Raw genomic sequence first — 22,501 nt, forward strand, 5'->3', positions numbered from 1 at the left:
GTATAGGTGTGGTTTATCTGTATATCTGGTTCATCTCGTTACACAAACTCCAGGGTGTTTGGGGAGACAAAATTAACTACATATCCCTGATGCTAGGAAAATAGAACACGAGATTAACATGTGCATTAAGAATTCTTACTATACCAGAAAATATTGCATTGATCTAATGAGAAAAATACACTGGGTAAATATAAGATATCATCAACACAGTGGACATGGCTTTGGGCAGATTCTGGCAGACGGTAGCGGACAAGGGGGTCTGGCATGATATCTCATTGCTTGTCTTGCTAACTTTCAAAATCTCTATTAGTTTGTGAAAATAGTTAAACTTCTATCTAAGCACAGACACCCCTCCTATCCTCTAGATTTTCATATTTGAACATGAAACATGGAAACCCTAAAAGTATATTCCTGGCAGCCTGGATCGAGTCCATGCACTATGCTAAATGGTCTTAACAGACAAGCTGCCAATTGAGCTTTTATGTTGGGAATAGGATGCTGATATTAAGGGCACCAGAAATGAGCACTTGGATTATTGTGCCAAAAGGAGCAGGCACAATGATAACCCATAGCTTTCTTAGCAGATCTATAGAACAAACAGGAGAGCCATAAAAAAGAGACCCTTAGGTCAGGTGTCAATCTCACAGGCCACCCCCACCCTCATTTTAGCTAAGGAAAAGCTGTGATAGGTCACATGACGCCACGACTTAGGTCATCCATTCCATCCTCCACTTGTTCAGTGCAGGAATCCTAGTTCAAGCAATAGAAGGAAGGTTTTCAAGTACCTGTTCAAATTTATCCAGAGGAGGAGAGTTCGATACTTCTCTCAATGATTGAAAACACACACTAAATTTTATGAGAATGTGACTTCCGGTAAATGAAGACTTGTTATTTAATTATCTTAGTACCAGATTTGTAAGTTTTTGGTTTTTTTTTTAAAAAAAAACCTTTTGAAAAGCCTGTTTGCAACAGAGCTATTTTGGGGGATGGATGGTGGGTACCCATTTGCGAGAAAGGTTGGGGTGAATATGGCTCCAAAAATGGGTATCTCTCATTTCCTGCAAGGGTTGGCCCGTATACGACTGGCATTCCATCCCAAGCCTGGGTTTTTTTAATGGTTCTAAATATAGAGGCCTGCAGGAAGAGCCAAGTCAGGATGACCTAAAGTAGGATGCCTGACCTTTGATTTTGAACTTGAGGCTCCTTCCCAAAAAAAGTAAAAAAAAGCTAGCTCAGAAATTTAAATTCCAGTTTATGATTCTGTGATGTATTATAAATTAAACTAATAGGAGGGAGTACTAATTAAAAATTAACATCTTTTAAATCAAGAATTTGCCCTACCAAATTCCACAGCTCCTAATAGATTCTCACACAAATTCCGAGCTTCCCAGCAGTGTTCCTTCCCTGCCTCCCTTAAGCACTGCTATCAATGTCCCAGTGCAGCATATTTTGCCTATTAATTCTCCTTAATTGTAGTCTATTAAAATATGTGTGTGTGTAGGGGTATGTACTGTATTTTTCAGGGAGGAAAATGTGGGGGGGGATCTGCATACAGTAGTCCCTCGCTATACCGCGCTTCACCTACTGCGGCTTCACTTCATCGCGGGTTTCTGAGGAAGTCGATTGGCAGATTTAAACACCCGCCGAACTCGATCGGCAGGTTTTTTTAAAAAAAAAATATATATCTAAAATTGTAAATACTGTATTTAAATACTGTATCTAAAATAAATACTGTGTGGGAAGGGTTTATAAACACTTAAAACAATGAAAACTTACCAAACAATTACAATATAAATACTTAAATAAGTACTATCAGTCGATAAATTCCCCATCGCGGATTTCACCTATCGCGGCCAGGTCTGGAACGTAACACCAGCGATAGGTGAGGGACTACTGTACTAGCTATTCATCTGGCTAGTGTCCTTAGTCTGGTTAGCTTCAGCACATTATTTTATCCCCTGATTAGGGCTTTAAAAAATGTTATTCGGAACAAGTAGCAATGAAAAAAAGCCTGCAAAGGCTTAGGGCTGGAAAGCAAGGTAAAATCGTGCAAGCTGGGAAGATAGTTAGTGCCCCGTTAGGACTGGAGAAAAAAGTTTCGAAATAGCTACATTCAGAGTATAAGATGCACCAAAATTTTTAGCCTCTCTTAGGGAAGAAATGGGTGAATCTTATACTCCAAAAATACAATAACTTTTGATAATCCGGCAAATTTGAGGGGATTTAAAGGCAATATATAAGATCACATAATGCTAGAAATTGCTTCTTCATGCTATGCTACTATCTGGGAAATGAGAAAGTACAAGCACAATTGTACAGTTTTATTTTCATTGTACAAGGTGCAGCGACAAATTATTCCTATAGTTTTACACACCTGGAGAATAAAAAATAACTTGTTTAAATAAATGAAACAGAAAACCCACAAGTGGGCCAATATATTTTTAAAAAGTAATGAAAGGTATTCTCAGGGAACATACATGGATTGTTGAGAACTGAATCTTTCACCATGTATGATTACTACCGAAGTACGGTAGATACCTGAGCTGGACTGACTTTCTCAGGAAGCAAATTGGAGCAATGAAAGCAAATACTGTACGGGGAACAAGAGAAGTTATGTTAGCACATCTTGAGAATCTGTATTAAGAAATCAATTGGTTGTGATGGCATCAACCCAAGAGTTCTTTAATAACTTACTACAGGAAAGGCTGGCCTCCTCACAAAAATGTACAACTTGTCATTTAATCAGGATCAATGTCAAGAGGACTGGACACCATTGTTTAACAGACACTCCGAGGAGATCCAGGAAATGATAGTCCAGTCCACTTAATATCTTTCCCAAGCAAATTAATAGAAATGAAAAAGAAAAAAAAAATCTGGGCACTTAGAAGAACAAGGAGCAAAATTAATTCTTCCCTCACAAACAGAAGTTGGGATCTGCCCAATTCTTGTGCAGGGGTCTCCAACCTTGAGCGCTTCAAGCCTGGCGGACTTCAACTCCCAGAATTCCCCAGCCAGCTTTGCTTTGCTGAGGAATTCTGGGAGTTGAAGTCCGCCAGGCTTAAAGCACCCAAGTTTGGAGACCCCTGCTCTTGTGGATACATTTCCTCTGCTCTAGTTATTACGCTTTGCTTTCTAGCACTATTCTGCTTCTGGGACAAAGACATTCCTTTTTTTCAGGCTGGACTCTCCTTTCTCCAGCAGGCCTATTATCAATTTTTCAAACTGGCTGGCAAGTGCTGCTGGTGGGACCCCCATGATAATACACAAGGTGTATTATTTACCTGGAAAAGTGGAAGAGGCTTCTCCCTCTACCCACCTATGATAAATGGGGTAAGGCTGCCCAGTAAAAAAGAAAAGTTCACAATGTATTTATGTTGTGAAAAGAATGCACGTCACCTTGTTGGCATGACCGCATTACCATTTTCATGTCCCAAATGTGGCCATTCCCAGAATTGCCTTCCTCCACCATGTATGATGTAAAGTGAAGAAAGCCAGCGAGACTGGCTATTTGAACTTCTCATTTATCCAGGGCAGCTGGATATATTTAGAATACTGTTAATGACGTTTATGCAACCTTGCCAAGAAAGACCCTCTAACTCTGCTGTTGGCCTTTCAGTTAGAAGTGTGTGGAAAATTGAGTATTGCCAACCATAGTTCCCTCTAAGCTGAGCAGTGAGCAATCGCTCACTTAAAAATCATCATCAACTCAGAGTTTTCCAAACCTGCCCAGAAGCCGAGAGGGAAATTTTATTATTATTTCTGTGTCGCCCAGTCCCGAAGGGACTGTCGCTCAGACACTATACTTTTCCGCCCACCCCAAAAATTTTTTAGAGAGAACACTGTTGCCAACTAGCTGATAAAACCCTAGGCAAAGGTGAGGACTGTCGGATGGAGGACAGAGCAGTCCTGACAGGATCTGGGAGTCCCCTTCCTGCTGCCCCCACTTTCCACCCACCTTGTCTGAGATCTGTCAACTAGAGCAAGGGTCTCCAACCTTGGCAATTTTAAGACTTGTGGACTTCCACTCCGCTGAGGAACTCTGGCAGTGGAAGTCCACAAGTCTTAAAGTTGCCAAGGTTGGAGACCCCTGCGCTAGACTTATTCCTGAACACAAGACCAGCTCTTACTCCCAAAGTCTTTTCAGCCTGGGGATTAAATTTCCGAAATGCCCAACAGCAGTTCCTCTTCTGTCTGGAAAGAAGAAATTCACAAAAGGGGGGGGGGAGATCACATGGGGAGATTTGAACAGATGACGTTCATGTACTCCGTGAAAAACACAATGGTTTCTATATTTAGATCCAAGCCTCTGTGCGATACTTACAAGCTTTCAAAAAAAAAATTTCCCCGAGGCTCAGCTGCCCTACTGTAACTGAAACTATGTGTGTATGTGTGTGTAACATATTTTTGCTGATAATGAAAAGGGAGAGTAGTATAGATCTATTTCAAGCTATTTTGCTCTTTCATACACACACACACATATAAATGTGTAACATTTTTGCTGATAATGAAAAATTCAACAACAAAAATATAAATATATATCTATATACAAACAAACATATATATGTAGGTATATACATATATACATATACATACATGCATACATGGTTGATTTTCTGTCAAAATCACCCCGGTATTTCCCAGTATGGAACTGATTTGTTTTCCTTTCTTTCAAATCCCAGTAGGATATGTCTGTCTGATGAGACCATAACAGGGTTTAAATATATCTATAACAGGCTCCCTTCCTTTTCACTTTTCAGCAAAAATGTTATTTATGTGTGTGTATATATATGTGTACACACACAGATACTGTATGTTTGTTTTTCTGTTGAAATATGTGTGTATGTATGTATGTGTATATGTGTGTGTGTGTGTATGTATGTATATCTGTGTGTGTGTATCCTAGTCTCCCTTAATTTTCAAATTCAGCAAAAACATGTGACATACATATATGTGTGTGTGTGTGTGTGTGTGTCGACTGTCTGTCTGTCTTGCGGTCGACCTTGTTTGACACCGGTTAAGCAAAGGTACGAAGCTTTGCCGATAGTCTTCAAACGTCGTGAACGAAGTAAAAAGAACGGAATTTAACGTTAAGTAAATATTAAAATCGGGATGGTTTGCTAAAGGCTGTGGCCTCAGGATTTCAAAGGAGCCTGCGAGGCGATTGCATTTGCCCGGAATGGGGCAAGCGTCGCCTCTCGTCAGCTATGGGCAGAACGGCGGCCGCCTGAATGTGGAGCTGCTCCGGGTCCCATTTTCGCAGAAAGCCAAAATACCACGCATACCTCACCAACCAGGAGTTCCCGTTCTATGATTACATCATGCTTAGACCCCGCCTCCAAACTTCCTACTGGTTCCTAAGAGAAGACGACAAAGGCAGCGGCCAATAAAAGCGGCAATAAATAAAGCAAACGGGACAGCTGAGAGAGCGCATGAACGGATCACTTTGCCGAGGAGTCCCGCCCCTCCGATCCAGGCGACCAATAGCAGCCGCCAGAGGCAGTACCAATCGGGGCTCCAGCCCCTGGAGTGGAGGAGGCTGAGAACAGGGTGGGCTTGTGAGGGCTGCTGGCCGTTCCATTGGTGGTGCGGCGGTGGCGGAGGGCGAAGGCAGGAGGGAGGGAGGGAGGCGCTCAGCCTCCGGCGCTTCCTCGGCTCCCGTTAGCAGACGGCGCTTAAGCTCGGGCTTGCGAAGGCGGTGGTTCTGCGGCTGTGCGATGTCGGAATTGCGAGCAGCGGGACCCGGCCCGGGGATGACGCCTGGCGGACCAGGGGCCCCCGTAACCACCGGCCCAGGAGGAACCTGCGGACCTGGCCCCGTGACCCCGCTGCCATCGCCGGGGCCAAGTGCCGGAAAAGGTGACGCCGGAGGAGGGACGCTGGGCCCTGGGGGACCGGCCCCAGGTGGGGTGACGAGCGCTCCAGGGGGGAGCTCCTCTTCCGCTTCCGGGTCGACGACCTCAACTTCCGGGGCGGCTCGGGAAGGCTGGCTTTTCAAATGGACCAATTACATCAAAGGGTACCAGCGGCGATGGTTCGTGCTGAGCAATGGGCTGCTCAGCTACTACAGGTGAGGCCGAGCCTTCTTCCGTCCCGTGCAGCCTGGCTCTGCCCCTTTTTCCTCATAAGGGCTGCCCGAGCCCCCGTAGCCCTTCTGCTGCCTCCGCTACCCGCTCGCTGGCCAGCGCCCTGCGTTTCCCCAACTGCCACGTGGCACCGGGGGAGCCAGGACCAGCCGGGGCAGCGGTGCTCGTCCAGCCCCAGTTGGGAGGCCACCGTTACTCTCCGTCGAACGTTAACCAGTTGGGGCTGCTGAGAGTTGGAGTCCAACGACTTCGTGGCACTCTTGCTTAGCGCCAGAGGTCTTCAAACTTGACAGCTTTAAGACTTGTGGACTTCAACTCCCAGAATTCTCCAGCCAGCTATGCTGGCTGAAGAATTCTGGGCGTTGAAGTCCACAGGTCTTAAAGCTGGCTGCAGAATTCTGGGCGTTGAAGTCCACAAGTTTTAAAGCTCGCTGCAGAATTCTGGGCGTTGAAGTCCACAAGTCTTAAAGCGGCCAAGTTGGAAGACATCTGACCTAAGCTTATTATCCAGCCGCCGCCACCCCCCCCCCCCCAACCCATAAGAAGGAACTGAAAACTTCTCTGGTCACCTCTGAGTTATAAGTGTGTTAGAAACATGTTAGGAAAAACATTGTTTATTCCAACTATGAACAGAACAAGGACAGTTGTCCCAAGATTGGGGACCCCTAGCTTAGCCAAACGCCCTCGCCAGCTGCCCAAATCCCATCCAATCTGGCCGAGTGTTTGAGTGTTTGGAGGGACCACCCCAGAGGTGGGCTGCTAAGGTGGAACGGTGCCCCCGTGGCTCTGAGTGCTAGCAGAGTCCAGCGCAATTATGCTACTGAACCTGGACAGGTAGCAAAACCACGCTGAAACACGGGCACACCTGCATGTCCATGCGCGATTTTGCTACCTGCCCAGGTGCAGTAGCATAATTGCACTGGACTGCGCTAGCACTCAGACCCACGGGGGCAAACACACATTTCACCTTAGCAGCCCGCCTCTGGGCCACCCTTACATGTTAGAGAAGGTTGTGGGGGGATTTTGTATTCCTCTTTTCTCCTCTTTCTCTACTTACAGCACCTTCAACTCATCAGTGCTCTGAGAGCCCAGTGTTTTCTTTTGTTTTTAAATCATTCACTGCAGTTAGTCATTAAAGAATAGGAAAAGTTAAGTTATATTTAGTGGCCTCTGTAAGCCAGTTGGAATTTGCAAGCTATTTATTTATTATTTACTTATTTTATTTCTATGCCACCCAACTCTGTAAAGATTCTATACAGAACTATGGATTAAATGTGGTTAGATGCTTTGTCTCCTCGATCCAGAAAACTAAGCGACTGTCTCCAGGCATGCTAGGAGAATAATTAACTCTTCTGAGATAGGTTAGGAGAGAAATTCATTTTGGTAGCTTAGAAACGCTATCCACAAACTTTCCATGTCACAAGCTGCAACTCTTTTTTTTTTTTTTGTGAGGCTGTGGATGTGGCATAATATACTTTGGACAAAGGCATAGGTTCACATTCTTGCTTAACTATGAAACTTTTGACTGGCTGTGCAGTCAAAACAAAAACATTATTTTCAACCCAGTTTATTTGCAACTTCTCACTACCTACAACCTAGGTATTGCTTCCACAATACCATGTCTTTAGAAACCCATTAAGGCATGCTTGTTTGTTCATGCATGCATTATGAGATAATAACTTCAGGACCAAATTGTTTTATAAGTTGGTCTGTCTTTTGTTGTGGTGGTGGTCTTATTGATAACTTAGCTTTGTTTTAATTTTTGTACTTTCTTTTGTACTTTTGAGCATTGGCTAGTTTTGTTAATTTTATTTAAGATTCTCCCCTTACATACATTATTGGTTTTGGAGAAAACAAACTGTTATAAGGTATGTGAAGAAAAAGAACAGCACAGAAAATACATACATACATTCATACATAGGTACCATTGAAGTGCAGGGATATGATAAACTGAATATTGCCCTCCTCAACTTCTTTATAAAGGACTGGATTAAAAATATAATATAAACTTTACTTTTAGAAAAAAAATATTGAAACATTTCTCCTTTAAACTTTGTGTTTCATTTATCTTTAGAACATTCAGTGGGTTTTTTTCCCCTTCTAAACAAATGCCTACCAGTATTTATGGTCTGTCTCTCTAAACAGCTCGTGGTAACTTAAAGTGCTGGGTTGCCTCTGTGCCTGACCCAGCCATATATTTCATATAAATATTAATATATGTCACTTCAGAGGAACAACAGTTTTCACTTTTCACTCTTGTGGGCAACTATGTAATAAGTTTGTATTTCTCTGTAAATTAAACCATTTAGTTTAATGAAGTGTATAATTTGCTATTTGAAAGACTGTTGCAGTCTCCTAAGTCCTTGGGAGTGGAGGAGACTAATTTCAGAATACTAAATTTGACTTTGAATCCCTCCTGTCTGCTTCAAGGAATCTGCTTTCCAAGGTCATTTTGATCGCAGGAGCACCAAAAGGAAATGCAGCTATCTGGAGGCAGGACAGGACAGGACAGGATAAGGATCTAAAGAAACATGATCCTCTCACTCCAGAGGAAAATTTAGACCAGCCATTAGAGGGGAAGCAATCCAGAAAATAGGTGGAGAATTTCAAATGTCTCTATCTTATTCTGTGCCCTACAGCAGTGTTTTTCAACCAGTGTGCCGTGGCACACTAGTGTGCCGCGAGACACGGTCAGGTGTGCCGCGAAGAAGGAAACTCAGGTTTTGGTCTCACAACTTTTTGCTGAGAGAGAGAGAGAGAAAGTAAGCAAGAGGGAGAGAGAGAGTGTGTGAGAGAGAGAGAAAGCAAGAGAGAGAAAAGAGAGAAAGAGAGAGAAAGCAAGAGAGAAAGAAAGCAAGAGAGAGAGAAAGCAAGAGAGAGAGAAAGAGAAAAGCAGGAAGGGAGAGAGAGAAATGAGCAAAAAGGGGAGGAAAAAAAGAAATGAGAAAATGATTGAGACAGAGAATGAGAAGAAAGAGAGAGAAACAAAAGAGAGAGAGAAGTGACTCTTGATTTAAAGCATATGATAAAAAGCACCCAAAGAATAAGAAGAAAAAACCCCCAGCCCTCACCTGTTTTTGGAAAGGGTTGCAGAATGTGTATACACACACACTCACAAGGGAGGGAGGAGACAGGGATGGAAAAAGAGAGGAGAGTGTCTTAGGGTGTAATTTTGGTTGGTGGTGTGCCCCAGGATTTTGTAAATGTAAAAAATGTGCCGTGGCTCAAAAAAGGTTGAAAATCACTGCCCTACAGAACTACAAGAAAAAGGCATTGGATTTGGAGGAATGTTTTGACCTTGGCTTTGCTCCTGTACTAAACGATAAAACAAAAGATTGTTGTAATAAATCAAAAGAGCATTTCTAAAGAGAGAGGATTTATTTGTGTATTGATAAATGTTATTCTAGTTTGTTTAAAGAATTTGTTTCTCTTTGAAAAGGGAGACTAGTTTTCCTTTTTGTCCTGAGTTTACCTAGCAGGTTTTTTTGTTATACAAGAGAAGAGTTGCTACCACTTGCTATCTTAAAATGCAGAGTAGGTATCACTTGAAGTATCTCTTCCACTGAATTATGTGTGACCAGTCTTGCGCATCATCACTTTTATTTGGGGTTTAATGCATAGAGACATTTGAAATAATAAATCAGCCTGCTAACTAGACTCATAAAATTACTGATCTGTAAATAATAGTATGGTGTATTTTTATTAGCTGCCAAGTGGCTAGCAATTCTTTCTCTATTGCCAAACTCTGTTTTTAAAACTCTGTTTATAAAGCAGGCATTGTAGTGTAGATGAAAACTTCAGAAGTAGTCTGAAATAAAGGAATGGAATCATCTGCCCCTCATCTGTTCTATCATGCACATTGAGTTTGTTCTCAGTCTGTTGTTGGGCTGTTCATATGTGGTAGTCTTAAGCCAGGCAGCTGAAAATTTATCTGAGAAAACTGAAATTCAGAATAGAAATGTGTTTTTAAAATAATAGGGGAGTTTTTTGGTGATGAAACTGGTGGACATTATTGGTCTTGGAACATTTTTTCTCTTTAAAAGTGGCATGGTTTAAAGGAAATCTGTATTCAATAGAAGCAGATAAGTTAATTCTTACCATAATTATATGGTAAGCATATTGAACTAAAGGCTGTTTGTTTTTTTAAAAACGAAATTATGACTTTATAATCAATACTTGGGGTTATATATAGGTTATGTTAACCATGCTGCATGTTGTACATGTCCTTTTGAATATATTTAAGGTACCATTTTCCAAGAAAGAAGTGAAAACACAAGTATCTCCTCAGCTCAGTAGATAATGCTATACCGTTTAAAGGGCCTCCAGCTATCTGAGCTGTGCAACAGGTTAGGTTTTCAGTTATAAATGCTTATGACACTATTAATGAAACAGCAGGGATATTATTCCTTATACAGTGTTCCCTCGATTTCCACGAGGGATGCATTCCGAGACCGCCCGCGAAAGTCGAATTTCCGCGAAATAGAGATGCGGAAGTAAATACACTATTTTTGGCTATGAACAGTATCACAAGCCTTCCCTTAACACTTTAAACTTTAAATTGCAATTTCCCATTCCCTTAGCAACCATTTAGATTATTACTCACCATGTTTATTTATTAAAGTTTATTAAAAAAAATATTTATTAAAGGCAGATGAAAGTTTGGCGATGACATATGATGTCATCAGGCGGGAAAACCCGTGGTATAGGGGAAAAAAACCTGTGAAATATTTTTAAATTAATATTTTTGAAAAACCGTAGTACAGTATAGACTTTTCGCAAAGTTTGAATCCGCAAAAATCGAGGGAACACTGTACATCTCAAGTAGAAATATTTCCATGAGTGTCAGAACTTGGTTATGGGCATTCCTGAAAATTTGAAATGCCTGGCTAATTTTTGATCTTACTTGTAAATAAATTCACATGATTCAGTGGGAATTGCTTCTAAATTAATCTGCAGAGAAACAACATAGATCTGCAAACTTAACATCAGTGAGATTTAAATCTGATATTTATATATTTGTGCAGTTAGATTTCACATGAGTGATCTTGCATGGGAAGAGAGGCATCAAAGGAAAGCCTAATCTCTACATTTAAATATGTCATTAGGGCAGATAAAGGCAGTCTTCAATTTACGACCACAATGGAGCCCAACTTTTTCATTGTTAAGCAAGACAGTTATTAACCGAGTTGTGCTCTGTTTTACAACTTTTTTGGACCCAATTGTTAAAGTAAACCACTGCAGTTGTTACGTGAATCTGGCTTCCCCCATTGACTTTGCTTGTCAGGGGCCAGTTGGAAACGTTACAGATTTATTAATTTTTTTATTTCATCCTGCCTGTATTATTTTTACAAACAACTCAAGGCAGGGAACATACCCAACACAGTCACATTCTCCTCTTTTCCCCACATCGACAACAACCTGGTTGGGGTGGGTTCGGCTGAGAGAGTGACTGGCTCAACGTTACCCGGTGGGCTTTCATGGCTATAGTGGGACTTGAACTCTTAGTTTCCTGGTTTCTAGGCTGGTGCTTTAACCGTTAGACCAGGATAGCATAACTGTCATAAATACATGCCAGTTGTCAAGTGCCTGAATTTTGATCCCTTTGACCCTGGGGATGCGGCAACAATTGTGTGAAAAATGGTTATCAGTCACATTTTTTCAATACTGTTGTAACCTTCACGAAATGAACAGTTTTAAGTTGTATTTGGAATTATGGATCTAGATTATACAAACATCTCTATACTTGTATTTTCTGATATTCAACAGATTCTTTTCTGTTCCCAAACCAAATTTATGCTTGTCAGTGGTTCTATTTTTTCATAATTGAACTCCACGGGGTGTCTGATTTTGTCTTCTTCTGATGATTTTATGAAAATAGTCATGTAGTTTGCTTGACCCCAGTACGAAGTTAACATTAGAGTACCTTCTTCCAGCATTTATTTTTCAGTAAGTATCCTCATGTAAATTCCTGTTATGTGTAGCTTCAACGCAGGTAGATCCTTAACTTATAACCATAATGGAGCACAGAATTATGGTCATAAATTGAGACCTTTTGTGACAAGACCCAATTAGTTTGGCATTTTTGTGGTGACCATGAAGTAAATTATGTGGCTCTTAAGTAAATCCATTAGGTCCAATGTGTTTGGGTTTTTTGCCAGAAAGTAGACGTGAACCATGGGAACTTCAAAATTGAGGTCGTAAGTAGGGGGTTGGGGGGGGGGAGTCTCTCATAATTTTGAATGGTCGCCATGCCACTGGTTGAAGTTAAAGACCCCCTGTGGAAAGGGACATGATTAGAAAGTGCCATCCCTTAATCGGCAGACATCGCTTGCTTGTTGACTACAAGCTCTTTATTATTCATAAAGTAACCAGACTCGAGTGGATAAGAATAGCTGGCAAAAAGGAGGTTACATTTCTCTGGTGGTCTGAAGTTGCTGAGAAAGGAGGCGTGCCTTGTTACTTTCTCTAGACTCAGGATGGGGAGGTAGAAAGCCAGCGGAATTTGTAGTGATACTTTTGGCAGTTTCCTCTGTGCCCTTCCTCAAAGTAGGTTATGCATATTCCAGGCTCCGTTCCTCAGCTTGTCAGTGGGAAAGAGATGGCTCTGTCTGGTACCAGGTCAATATAAGAGGACTTTGTTCTCTGTTTACACTGGAGCAGGGAGGAGTTGGGTGAACGTCAAAGGTGTGTGCGGTGGGTGGAAGCACAACAAGATCTGCAGCCAGTTTTGAGAGAATTGAAGGGAAGGAAGAAATTGTGGTACATTTGTCAAATGAAGCCTCTCTCACAAATATTGTGGCCTCGTTGATGAAATACTGATTAGAACTTTTGTCAAAGAAAATATACCAGGGGGTTGGAGAAACAGTGTGTGTATATACATAGAGATGGGTGCATATTATATATTTGACTAGACTTTCCCAAACTATAGAAACTATGTATAGAATTTATACATGGTATGCTTGTGTGTGTGTATGTTAGTATAGGGTTTTTTTTAAACTTTTAATATTTTAATTAATTGGATTATGTATTGGATTGTTTTTCACTTGTTGTGAGCCGCCCCGAGTCTTCGGAGAGGGGCGGCATACAAATCCAAATAATAAATAAATAAAATAAATAGTCCCTCCTGATTATGTTGGATTTCATCTCTGATAATTATCAGGTAATCCTTTCATATATACATATTTACACACATACACACCATAAATGTATTTTAACTAGGATATGTTATTGATTTCCATTCAATAGATTACACTTAGACAATACAGTATATGCTTAGTTCCAACTTCATTCTTAGTATCCTTGGATGCCACAACAAATACTCATACCCTCTTTCCTTTAGTCTGGAGCTGGGAATTCCCATCCGCTTACTCTTTACCCCCTGCCCTGAAAAATATTTAAAATTTCCTCATTCCTGGGTTTTGTGACTGATACACTTCCCAGTAAGTCTTCAAGTTGCCAAGTTTGAAGAACCCTGCTCTAGAACAAAATTAATATTCTAAATATTTATACAGTGGTACCTCTACCTAAGAACTCCTCTACTTACGAACTTTTTAAGATAAGAATCAGGTGTTTAAGACTTTTTTGCCTCATCTCAGAAACCATTTTCCACTTACAAACCCGAGCCTTCGAAACTGTAACCAGAAAAGACAGGGAGAAGCCTCCGTGGGGCCTCTCTAGAAATCTCCTGGGAGGAAACAGGGCCGGAAAAGGCGGGGAGAAGCCTCCGTGGGGCCTCTCTAGGAATCTCCTGGGAGGAAACAGGGCCTCCACCCTCCCTGTGGTTTTCCCAATCGCATGCATTATTTGCTTTTACATTGATTCCTTTGGGAAAAATTGCTTCTACTAATGGGAAAATTTGCTTCTACTTAAAAACCTGGTCACGGAACAAATTAAGTTCATAAGTAGAGGTACCACTGTATTTAGAAAATTCTTGTATGAAGCACTTATCAGCATTTTCAGTTTCTCCCTTTTATCCAGGGAAGAATTATCTATTTGCAAGCTCCTTGTTCTGCTATGGTCATTGCCTCTGCAAAAAGCAAAGACATCTTAAATCCACTTTTGTTTCCCCTGAAGTCAGTTGATATCTAGACCTCCGAAGATGTTTTAACTAAATATTATAATTTTGTACATTTTGACAAATGAGGCTTATGATGTACTGTAACTGCTCAAATGGGAGCAGAAATAAATCTATACATAAATGTTTGTGTTAAAGTGGGTATGCATACAAAATTATAGACCAATTCTGCAGCAGTTCACTAGAAAAAAATGATGCACCTGCATGTGTGCACTTTCTTAGAAGCTTAATACTTGGTGAAAACCATTAGCACTACATTGTAAATAACTCTGGATTTGAATCTACATAAATCATAATCTTCACTGTTATTCGGCCAGAGTTCTTACACCAGATGTAATTATTGTGCAATTAGCCCAAACTTTCCCAACCTGTTTTCTTCCACTGAGTTGGGATTGCAACTCACAAAATGGCCAGGGATTATAGCCAGAGAAAGAATAGCCAGAAATTGTGGAAATTAGAATGCTAACATTTCTGGAAAGCACCATTTTGAGAAAGGATGCATTAGAGAGCTGACATGCTTCATTCTGTTTGAGTAATTTTGGAGGTACTGAGCAGCAGACTACTGAAATTTGGGGATGTAGCTAGTATGATCAAAGTTATAAAGTGCCTACTAACACATTATTTCTAGGCAGTACCATTTCACACAGTCTGGAAGGGTGTGATATGACTCATTGTTTTTCTGTGTACAAATATATCTGTGGAAGAGTGTGTGGGGGTTTCTTTTTGAGTAAGGGATGCTTGAACTAGGTGAGTACAGTCATATTAGTGTCATATAATTCCTGCCTATAGGGTTACTGCCAGGAACTTACTAAAGAAATATAATCGTGTATGTCCATGAGAGGGAAAATTCCAAAATGTACAACTAATCAATACCTTTGTTAGAACTATGAAACAAAAGAGAATTGTTCTCCATTTCACTTGATAGATTAGAAAGTCTACATTGCTTTAAATTTGAATTGTTGCTGCCATAGAGTCTTAAACCAGATTTGATTCCCAGCTGCGCATTTGAAAAATGTGAATAGTATTGATCGACCTCACAGAACAGTTGCTATACAAATAATTAACTGGAGGAATGCTTAAAAAATGAGAGCATCAGATGTACATACTGAGGGGAAGAAATATGGTTGGTGATAACATTATCATGCTTAATAATTGGAAGCTCAAATTAATTCCCCTTTCCTTCTAATCATATACTGTAATTTAAACCATGTCTATTCATATGTAAAACTGCTTTAACATTCTGCTCCTACCCTGGATCTCACTGCTTTATGTACTAGAAGCCCTTTTTTATTGGCAGCTCATTCATTTACTTCTGTGAACATCGTAACATCTGGTAGTTATTCTTATTACAATTTATAATCACTGAAATCCCTAGTCTTCTTCCTTCTTGTGGGAACAGTAGCGGATTACTTACTGCCCCAGGACACCAGGCAGCCATACAACCTCTCCCATTGATCACAGAATTGAAATAGAAATGAATAAAAAACATTATCATGTAAGCCTAAAATAACAACATTTTAAAAATAAATAACTCGGTGACCAGGGACCTTAGTTTCATTTGAAACTCTGGCCACTTGCTACGACCTGAAATATCCCAGGAATAAATGTGACCTGGTCCCACAAAAGATTAGCCACTTATTTTATATATACAGTAGAACAACTATAATTCACTCCATAACTTTGGTCACAACCCGATTTGGTTGTGATCTAATTTTGGAAATTTGGCATGGTGCGGAAGGGGAAATCAGCCGTGGGGGAGGAGGGGAAATGTTGTGAATATTTTGATCGGAACCTGATTTGGTTTATTTAATGTAATTGGATTTGTATGCCGCGCCTCTCCGAGGACTCGGACTTGGTTGTGATCAGAAGCTGGCCTTCTGTTGGTGTCATGGAGTGACTTTTCCGGTGCGAGCATCCATTAATTGATTATGGAGGGAGATGAATTTCTATGATCTCCTCTTATCTTGCGGCCTCTATCATCCAGCTAGTCTTGTTGACTTGTTGATCAGAACAGGATGGGAAATATTATGTTGTGACTACAGGATGGATGGGCATGAAATTGTCTCCCTAGCCTGTCAACAAAAACATCTGTCAACAAAAACATCTGCCAGATCTCAGACCCTTCCATTAATTGACCTCAGTTTGATACAGCCTAATTATGTTCGTAGCTTGCTCTTAATGTGAAGCGCAGGTCATATTTTCCCAGAAAGAAATTTAAAATACTGTAGTTTTTCCTCTCTTTGTTTTTTGTCTGCTGGTGTTTTTTTACTGCTTCATTCTCCTATGTTCTTTCTGTGCCTTGCCCACAGATCCAAAGCAGAGATGCGACACACCTGCCGTGGAACCATCAACTTGGCCACTGCCAACATCACTGTGGAGGACTCCTGCAATTTCATTATTTCCAATGGAGGGGCACAGACCTACCACTTGAAGGCCAGCTCAGAAGTTGAACGGCAACGCTGGGTCACAGCCCTGGAGCTGGCCAAAGCCAAAGCAGTTAAAATGCTGGCAGAATCAGGTAAAAGACAAGCGAAGAGCAACAGAAATAGAGCAGGATGTGGAGGAGGGGCAGGGATATTAAAAGGCCTATTGTGGAAGAAACATGTGAGAAAAGTAATGTGAAAAACAGGGCAATGAGTAGCTCTGAAATTGCATGAACTCTTGCCAATGGAAAGTAGCGGAGATTGATCAAATCCTTTTCATCCTACTCCCATTGATATTAATATCTAGGATAGGTGGATGGATGCATAGATAGATAGCTGTCATGTATATGGTGTGTATATGTGACTAAAAATTAAAATATTTGTAGATAGTATCTCCCATTTTATTCTCAGATGGGAATTATGAATGTACTTCCAGTTTGTCCTGTTCAGGTGTCCAGCTCCATGAAGAATTTCTGCCAAACACCAAATGTTTATTATTCAGTTAAATTGCTCAATAGCTTCTGAATTACTATTGGCCACATTGAATTACTATGAATATGTATATAAACTTCTCAAAATCGAGGTTTCTATTTTTAAACATCAGATTTCCCAGGACCAGTTAGACTTAATTTTCTATCGATACTATTGAATTGACTCTTTTGCTCATGTAATGCCTTGAGTCCTTTATACATGATTAGGTAAAATAACCAAATGTCATTATTAAACAGTTACATAGAAAACTTTAGAAACATAGAAACGTAGAAGATTGACAGCAGAAAAAGACCTCATGGTCCATCTAGTCTCTCCTTATTATTATTACTATTATTTATTATTTATAAGATTTGTATGCCGCCCCTCTCCGAAGACTTGGAGCAGCTCACAACAACAAAACAGTACAAATCCAATAGTTAAAAACAATTTAAAACCTCTTAATATTAAAAAAAACAGTCATAGTCATGCATCTCAGACAAACATACATAAAACGGAAACGGTCCAGGGGAATCAATTTCCCCATGCCAGACGGCAGAGGTGGGTTTTAAGGAGTTTGCAAAAGGCAAGGAGGATGGGGGCAATCCTAATCTCCTGGGGGAGTTGATTCCAGAGGGTCAGGGCCACCACAGAGAAGGCCCTTCCACTCGATCCCGCCAGATGACATTGTTTCATCAATGGGACCCGGAGAAGGCCAACTCTGTGGGACCTAACCGGTCGCTGGGATTCGTGCGGCAGAAGGCAGTCCAGGAGATATTCTGGTCTACTATTTCCTCTATTTTATGTTAGGATGGATATATATTTATCTCAGGCATGTTTAAATTCAGTTACTGTGGATTTACCAATCACGTCTGCTGGATGTTTGTTCCAGGCATCTACTACTCTTTCAGCAAAATGATTACTGAATTAAGAAGTTGTGATTTAGACCAGGGGTCTCCAACCTTGGCAACTTTAAGACTTTTGGACGTCAACTCCCAGAGTGCTGGCTGAGGAACTCTGAAAGTTGAAGTCCACAAGTCTTAAAGTTGCCAAGGTTGGAGACTCCTGGTTTAGTCCCTCAGTTCCTTATATGATTGTGCTAGATATCAATGTTGCTATTTCCAAAAATAGTTTTATTCCTTTCTTGGCATGTGATGGGTGCATTCTTTGTCGACTTTCCTTTAGTTTTGTAATTTTGTACTTATTTACTGTTAGCGAAAGGGGGAAACATGAAAAATGTGCCATTAGCTCCTGTATGGTGTGTGGTTTTTCCCCCCTCCCCATTTTCATGGAGCATTAAGAACCTGGCTCTGGAAATTAACCAAGGTATTTGGCAGATTTTCTTGGAACAATATTTTCAGTGCTTTCAAAGCAAAATGCCATCTGCCCAGTAATATCTTCTGAGTTCGCCTTAAAAGTTGCCAATATTAGCTTTACTTTAGCTCTGTTGAATTTCCAGTCCACTATTTATTTTTCCATGTAGTCTAAGGTAAAGGCAATAATAGGACTATCGTACAGATTATTGTACTTAATTTTAAAATGTAATAGATTACAAGATGGTCAGTCCTGGAACTGCTTGACATTCCAAATTCATCTGACCATTACCTTGGATAAGAGTGCAATATACAGTATTTGAAATCTTGCCAGACACAGTACTGTACTATTGATTTTCATGCTGTGTCTGTGTTTTTTCTCTTAAATATTTGTGCTCACAGTTCACTGTCATTCTGGTTTGTGACTCACTGTTTGTGGAGAAGGATGAAGAAGAATGATGCAACTTTAAAAAAAGAGAGATCTGGGGTGTGTTTGTTTTTTAAAGACGAGCTTAAGAAAAACAATCAAAGGTCCAACTTAATCTGCCCTTCTGCGTTTGAACAGACTCTGGTCATATACTCTTGTAGTCATAACTAGAGCACAGAAGTGTAACATCCTTTATTTGAAACGTATCTACAACATTTGATATATAAAGGTGTTTCTATACTCAAAGTCATTGCTCCTTTGTAGCATAGAGCTACCCGAGCCTCTGATTTTTGAACACCTTTGTTTGTATGGTTACTACCTTTGTGTTGTTTGACTAATCAGTCATTCCTTTTTATTTTTATTCTTACCTTAAATTGCTTTGCTTGCTTATTGAGGGTGTAGATATTTGTGTGTGTGTGTGTGTGTGTGTGTGTGTGTGTGTGTGTATTACCCCTATCATATTAAGTATCTGTACAGAGTTAGGTTAGTCCTCTTTTGTTATTTCACCACCTCCACAAGTTCTCGTAAAGGCAATGGCCAGATATGCAGATGTGCCTGGTTTAGAAGTAGGCTCCTGTGGTACTACATTTTCAGCTTATTCCTCACAGATGAGTCAGGTGATGAAGAATCTGTATCCCAAACGGACAAGACGGAACTACAGAATACTTTGCGCACCCTCTCCAGCAAGGTGGAGGATCTCAGCACATGTAATGATCTGATTGCCAAACATGGAACAGCTCTGCAGCGCTCACTCAGTGAACTGGAGACTCTGAAGCTACCAGCTGAGAGCAATGAGAAGATCAAACAAATCAACGAGCGTGCCACGCTCTTCCGCATCACTTCCAATGCCATGATTAATGTAAGTGGGGTTTTGGGGGTGGGGGTTTTTGCTGTGTAGCGAAGAGGAAACCATCAGGTGTTGCTCTAGCTCAAATAAAAGCTCTGGCTAGTTAATCTTATAATCAGATTAGAGCACCATAGTGACATTTTTTCTTGTTATTCTTTTGTGTTTTTAGTTGTCTCAACTTTGGGTAGATTGGTAAATGCCTTTATCTGGGGAGTGGGATGACAATACACACAGAATACCTACTTGTTTGAATTCCCTATAACAGCCATATGCTTGCTGTTCAGTGGGGCTGTCCTATGGCCAATTGAAAAAAAAAGGCATTAACATCAAATTCCACTCAGAAGAAAACGTTCAGGATTTTGGATACTGGGAAGAAACAGAAGAGATGAGTGAAGAGATGGGGGAAATTCTGAAAAATTAGGATAAGACATTGCAGTGTTGAGATTTGGTGACCTTTATCATTAGGGTTCACAGCACAGTCTTTGTTTCCTGGTTGTTGCCAACAGATGAGGGCATGAAAATTGAAGGAGGATGGGGAAGTTAAGAAATGGCAGAGTCAACAGAATCTCTGGAGAGGCTTGGCTTCATTTAACACAGTGGGATGAATTTCTGGGCAGGGTTCATCATGCAGCAATCTCCCTTATCTTAAAGGAAACATAATTAACAAGTTGAGCTAAACAAACCCCCAATAATGTCTGAAAAGCAATTTTATGTTCCAGGTGAGTTGGTAAACTCAGCACTCTTAGTACTGTTGTAACTCTTTAAGAAAATATCTTGAGAAAAACCTTTGTGCAAAAGAGATTAAAAGTGGGAGGTTGAATTTATTCCTGTAAAACCAACATCCTGATTTATATATCTGTACCTGTAATTTTTTAAAAAATCTTTAAAACAGCTGAGTTCTCTTCTTCCTGATCAAATAGGTACAATTTTTGATATTATTTTTAGTCAGTAGAAATTGCCATAATTAAATCTTCTGTTGTTTGCATAGTATAGATTAAAAAAAATCTTACCCACTTGCATAATTATTTACTTTTCTGATTAAGAAGATAATAATTACAATAGCGATGCATGCATCATTGAAAATGCTGAATGACTAGGTTAGGGATCCGTCATCATGGAAAAAAATGTTAAACAGCTGACAAGTTGATGGCACATAATAAGCCTGTGATTCCATTGAGGGGAGATCAAAGGCTTCCCCTACCCTCATCTTTTAGGCAGATGGACTCAGTGATATGCATATCTCTTCTGCAAGGCCATGCATGGGCCTGTATGGAAGTCCTTGTTGCCTGTGGCTACCAAGTGTGTTGGACTGGAATTCTGATCTTTGAAGAAAGAGTGACATCACAATATTCTTACAATGGGTGCTTTCACTTCAAAACGGTTTTATGCATCAAAAATAGCTTCAATGAAAATCGGCCCTTTAGGAATGTTGTAGTTGGTCTCAGATATGCAGAAAAATCTCAAAGTGGATTCAAAATGTGAAAATAAAAAGGTGAGAATTGTCCTGGCATGTGTTTAGAGCAATATATCTTGGAAGCTACATCTTTCTTTTCACAGAAATTAATAAGGCATCCAGATATGCTTGTATTATTGAGATTTTTAAAGATGAGCACTGCTGGGGCACTCATCCAGAATCCTGTTGCTCTGAAGGAAGCCTGCAGGCAAGACCTGAGTTCAGTAGCCCTTTCCTTCATTTCCCCACCTCCATCCTTCCACTCCCCCTGAAATTATGACGCTTACTGCCTCATTGTTTGTTTGTTTGTCTATATCCCGCCTTTATTGTTTTTATAAATAACTCAAGGGGGAGCAGACATACCTAATACCTCTCCTTCCTATGTTCCCTACAACAACAACCATCCTGAGGAATGTGTTGAGCTGAGAGAGAATGATTGTCCTGGAATCATTCAGCCGAATTTAATTTCTCTGGTGGGATTAGAACTCATAGTCTTCAGTTCCTATTGTAGTGCCTTCACCACTCGATTAAACTGGTCTAGGTAATGTGTAGCTATCATACATCAACCAAAAAGTAGTATGGTGACTCACGAGGTTAGGATGATGGACTGATGTTTGGCAGAGTCACGTTCAAGACCTGATTGCTGCTGCAGGACTGGTAGAGCTCCATTCAGATGCTCCAGCTTCTATCGACCTAGCAGTTTGAAAGTGGGTGACCACAAATGGATGGATGGATACCACTGGTGGGCAACTTAACCGGGTCTTGAAAGGAGCCCCCAACTGGTTATCTCAATAGTGGTGTCCCCATTCAGCCCTTTCAACCCAAAAGCGCTTCAATGTTCTCGACGTGAATGGTAGAAGTAGCATATATCAACCTTTTAAGAACCACGTTCTCTGGGTATGTCTAATTCTGTTTTAAATCTATCAGTGTTGTCATCACTAGTTTGTATAGTAGTGAATTTCATCGTTTAAATGTATTCTGTATGAAGTGTTTTTTTAAAAAAATATCTTGAATTAATCGTGACTGAATTTCATCATATGATTTTAGTATCATGGGTGTGTGAGAAATACTGTTTTCTATCCTGTTTCTCCATATCAAGTATAATTGTATACAACTTTATTATAGACACTGAAGATTCAAAATTGTATACATTGGCAATTCCATTCTCAGATATCCGGAATACTTTTTCCAAATAGACAAATGCTCCAGTGTTGTTGGTTTTTTAAAGAAACTTTTAAAATCTAGGTATTTCACATTCAGGAGTATTAAAATTCTAATCTGCATGATAAAAATGGTCTGTTAAAGTTTCTGAATGTAGAATATTATCTGGTGGGTTCTCCTTACTCTTTATGCTTCTTTGTCCCTTTCTGTCAATGTTTTTGTAATTAATGAACTTGGAGCCATATGAAATAT

At 40.3% G+C, this 22,501-nt stretch overlaps 1 protein-coding gene across 1 annotated transcript in view; it reads left to right on the forward strand.

The window, feature by feature from the left end:
• The first annotated feature begins 5,415 nt into the window (after window positions 1-5,415).
• The window catches only part of OSBP (oxysterol binding protein), a 34,286-nt gene continuing 17,200 nt past the window's right edge, over window positions 5,416-22,501 (forward strand). The window contains exons 1-3 of the mRNA XM_070726961.1: window positions 5,416-6,067; window positions 16,467-16,675; window positions 19,397-19,647. Of these exons, the coding sequence (XP_070583062.1) occupies window positions 5,715-6,067; window positions 16,467-16,675; window positions 19,397-19,647 (813 nt within the window). The 5' untranslated portion in view covers window positions 5,416-5,714. The remainder of the gene's footprint in view (window positions 6,068-16,466; window positions 16,676-19,396; window positions 19,648-22,501) is intronic.

The sequence above is a fragment of the Erythrolamprus reginae genome, chromosome 1, assembly GCF_031021105.1.
Source record: "Erythrolamprus reginae isolate rEryReg1 chromosome 1, rEryReg1.hap1, whole genome shotgun sequence".
In the NCBI taxonomy this organism is placed as follows: domain Eukaryota; kingdom Metazoa; phylum Chordata; class Lepidosauria; order Squamata; family Dipsadidae; genus Erythrolamprus; species Erythrolamprus reginae.